The sequence below is a fragment of the Trematomus bernacchii genome, unplaced genomic scaffold (assembly GCF_902827165.1).
Source record: "Trematomus bernacchii unplaced genomic scaffold, fTreBer1.1, whole genome shotgun sequence".
Lineage (NCBI taxonomy): Eukaryota > Metazoa > Chordata > Actinopteri > Perciformes > Nototheniidae > Trematomus > Trematomus bernacchii.
In genome coordinates, this window is record NW_022987815.1 from 73069 (window position 1) to 77500 (window position 4432).

General features: G+C 49.5%; 1 protein-coding gene across 2 annotated transcripts in view; it reads left to right on the top strand.

Annotated features, from left to right (window-relative positions):
* The first annotated feature begins 1846 nt into the window (after positions 1 to 1846).
* Positions 1847 to 4432, top strand: part of LOC117498806 (palladin-like) — a 32999-nt gene continuing 30413 nt past the window's right edge. For both annotated transcript variants that reach the window (XM_034150951.1, XM_034150952.1), the window contains exons 1-2: positions 1847 to 1957; positions 2824 to 2886. In XM_034150951.1, coding sequence (XP_034006842.1) covers positions 2824 to 2886 — 63 coding nt within the window. In that variant the 5' untranslated portion in view covers positions 1847 to 1957. The remainder of the gene's footprint in view (positions 1958 to 2823; positions 2887 to 4432) is intronic.

The following is a 4432-nucleotide window of genomic DNA, read 5'->3' on the forward strand; positions in this document are numbered from 1 at the left end:
GTACGTGACCCCCGCATGACCTCATGTGACCTTTGACCCCCGATAACCAGGGTCTGACTTTAACTCAGCTATAAAACAGACTTTAAAGAGGAAAGGATTTTAAATCATAGGGGACCTTTAAACTGTCCAGTCGACTCAGTACCATGTTTTAACTATTTTACTGCCTGACCAAAAGGGGGAAAAAGCGTCTTCTGAGAACATTTTTTTATCTCAGAATTCGGACCCAAAAAAAAGATAGTCTTTCAGATGTATTGATCTCTCAATTGATATCTGTAATTGCTAATTGGGTGAGAGGGTGACCTGAGAACAGGAATGAGTTTCAGGAACTTTACATAGACTTTCTTTACTTCTCTTGGTAAACACAGGGCCTCTATAGAAACACTAGTTATAGTAGTTACATAGACTTTCCTTAATTGACAAAAATACGCTACTTTGCAGGACAGAACTCTCTTAATTGATAAAAAAACGACTTATTTATTTTCCCGATCCAATCCAATCCAACTTTATTGATATAGCACATTTAAAAACAACAGAGGTTACCACTTACAGCATAAATACATTTACACAAAACTGATAGGACAAAAAACACGAGACAATAAAACCACAGACTGAAAAACTCTCACACAAGATGCATCTTCTAAATAGGCGCGTTCACACCAAGTACTTTGCCGTATTTAGTGCCGGCACTCAGTGCCCCGGCACGTATTACCCCAGGGCATTTAGTACAGATCGCGTTCACACCGGAGTACTTTTCCCTGAGGCAGGATTACGCAAATGAGCCGCTGACGTCACTTCGTCTTCTTCTGCTTTGGGTTTACTGGCAGGCCGCAAACCACTTCACGGCGTATACTGCCACCCGGAGTCCCCGGCCGGAAGTCCCCGGAGTTGGGGAAGGCTTCAGTAGAAGCTGCTGGGACTCCCAGCAGCTTCTACTGAAGCCTTCAGAGTAAATCGCCAGAACGCCGACACCTCCTCATCTCCACCGCTCCCATGTTTTATTTTGTGTTGCCATAAGTTAGTCTCTCTGCGTTTGTGCGCTGGGCGAATGCTAATGCTAATAATGCTAATGCCAGGATAATAAAATGGCGGCTCTACAAAACATTTCAGAGTTGTACGGGGCGTGGTTTGCAATTCACCCAGCCAATCAGAACTGGGGCACTTTTCCCCCAGGAAAGTACCATCTCTCAGCAGGCACTAAACATGGGGGTAAAAGTTCCAGAGATGAAGTGCTCTTTTTGGTGTGAACGCGACATAAGGGGTACTAACGGAACTAAACGAGAAAAGTACGGTGAAAAGTACTCCGGTGTGAACGCGGCTAATGTCTCTCCTGTGCGTCTGCAGGAAGCCTCGTCTCTGTCTCTCTCTCTCTCTCTCTCTCTCTCTCTCTCTCTCTCTCTCTCTCTCCTCTCTCAGCTCTCTCTCTCTCTCATCTCTCTCTCTCTCTCTCTCATCTCTCCTCTCTCTCTCTCTCTCGCTCTCTCTCTCTCTACTCTCTCTTCTCCTCTCTCCCCTCTCTCTGGTCAGCTCTCTCTGCTCTCGGACTCCAGTCTGCCTTCTCCGACGCGTCTCTGGTCTCACTCCTCTCTCCATCTCTCTTCAGTCTCTCTCTAGTCTCTCTCTCAGCCTCTTCTCTCTGCCAGTCGTCCTCTCTCTCTCTCTCTCTCTCTCTGAGTGTGTTCTGCTCCTCTAAATGTTTGTGTTTGTTATCAGTTGTTTACCTCTGGCCTCCTTCCTGTTCCTCTCTGTTTACTCTGATGTTCTCTCCTGTCAGATTACCCCTGAACGCATCTCCACTGTTTAGATTGTGTTTTCTGATTTCATCTTTTATCTTTTTATCTCAGAGTGCAGAAGAAGAGCACCTCCCTGTCGATGACCATCCGCTCAGCGTCCCCCAAAACAGACGCCCCCCCCCCACAGATCCACGCTGGTGCAGGCCCTCTCGCAGCCCCCCCCCCGGGTGAGAAGCTGCACGACGTTTACATGACATCAAACACATCCATACTTTATTTACTCAGAACAAACGTCTCCTGACGGACACGAGGAGAGAGGACTCGTACATACTTTTAAAGAAAGCAATCTTTAGCAGACCTGACGTAGAAGAATACTTTAATGACATTTAAAGGTCCCCTATCATCCTCTTCTTCATCAATATATCACAGGTCTCAGATATATCCAGAGCCTGTCTCTGATTGGCTGAAACACCAAACAGATCATTGCAGCATTACCCATAATCCCCTCTGTTTCAGCCCTTTTTCCAAAGTGCTGATTCTCTGTCTGTTACTTAGATGAAAATAAGGAGCCCCTCCCCACGCCCCTCTGAGAGAGATTTGGTTACAAAGAACTCAATGGTGCTCTAGGAGGAGATTCAGGTGATAAGGGGGGGGGGGGGGGATACCTTGGTTGCTGATTGGCTAATGGTTACACAAGACAAAACATCGTTATGACATCATCAAGTGGCCAAAAGCTGATCAGCTCATTTTCAGACAGGTTTTTATATAAATGGATTAAAAAGAGAGAGAATCTTTGTTCCTGAAACTTTCAGAGTCTCTTAAGTTAAACTAACTTTTAACCTCCATCCCATACATACCCCCCCCCCCACCAGGATCTATGTTATTTATATCTGTCTGGATTTATCCTCGGACGTCTAATTAATTAAGTGCATTAGATGTCTATAAGTTGAGATTCTGTCCTTATCGTCCTCCTGTCTTCATCGTCCTCCTGTCTTCATCGTCCTCCTGTCTTCATCGTCCTCCTGTCTTCATCGTCCTCCTGTCTTCATCGTCCTCCTGTCTTCATCGTCCTCCTGTCCTTATCGTCCTCCAGATGCAGAGTCCAGTCTCGTCTCTGTCGGCTGCAGACGTCTCCGGTCCTCCTACCTTCACCAAGGTAAGACACAACTCACTAATCCATCACACTTTATTCATACAGCACCTTTACCACAAATCAAATGCACTCCAGGCAACATGTGCATGTTAGAGGAAGTCAAAGGTTCATCAAACATAGTGGAGTACAGCGCTTCGCGATTGTCAACGGGGGGGGGGCGGGGTGGTAGTGGAGTACAGAGCTTCGTGACCACAGAGCGTGTGAACGTTGTGATCAGCTGTTTTAGCGCAGGGCTGCTGTACAGACTGACGTTAACAGCATGTCTGTGCACACGGAGACCGACTCTGTCGTCCGGTGATCTAACCGCCTTCTGGAAAAGCTTCACAAGTACGTCGGTACGCAAATGCGCTTTGTGACACAAGTGACGGTACGCATTTCAGATTGTTGCCGCGCATGCGTACCTGCGTACCAGTTATGTGCACCCCTGGATATAGCATCACATGAAAGACAACAGCGTTTAGTCTCCTGCTAGTGGAACCCCCCCCTGCAGTCAGCCCCAGAGACACGCTGACTACACACTGCATATAAAGCATGCTGAACATACCTCACCTCACACACATGGGGGAGGGGGGGGGGGGTCTGAGTCACTTTACACTTCATTACAGAAATACACCTGTCTGTCTTCACCTCCATCGTGACGTCACACACACACACACACACACACACACGGTGGTGACAGCGGCTCCATCAGACCTGAGGGTTTTCTAAAGCTCTGAGTTACATCCTGTCAACAGGCTGAATGGCTCTCTCTTTCTAAGGATAATGAACCGTCTGATCCTTCTGCTGGGGACACTGGGGACACTGGGGACACTGGGAACACTGGGGACACTGGGGACACTGGGAACACTGGGGACACTGGGAACACTGGGGACACTGGGAACACTGGGGACACTGGGGACACTGGGGACACTGGGGACACTGGGAACACTGGGGACACTGGGAACACTGGGGACACTGGGAACACTGGGGACACTGGGGACACTGGGGACACTGGGGACACTGGGGACCCTGGGGACACTGGGGACACTGAGGACACTGGGAACACTGGGGAGACTGGGAACATTGGGAACACTGGGAACACTGGGGACACTGGGAACATTGGGGACACTGGGGACACTGGGAACATTGGGGACACTGGGGACACTGGGAACATTGGGGACACTGGGAACATTGGGGACACTGGGGACACTGGGGACATTGGGAACACTGGGGACACTGGGAACACTGGGAACACTGGGGACACTGGGGACATTGGGGACACTGGGGACACTGGGAACACTGGGAACACTGGGGACACTGGGAACATTGGGGACACTGGGGACACTGGGAACACTGGGGACACTGGGGACATTGGGAACATTGGGGACACTGGGAACATTGGGGACACTGGGGACACTGGGAACACTGGGGACACTGGGGACATTGGGAACACTGGGAACATTGGGGACACTGGGGACACTGGGAACACTGGGGACACTGGGAACATTGGGGACACTGGGGACACTGGGGACATTGGGGACACTGGGGACACTGGGAACACTGGGAACAT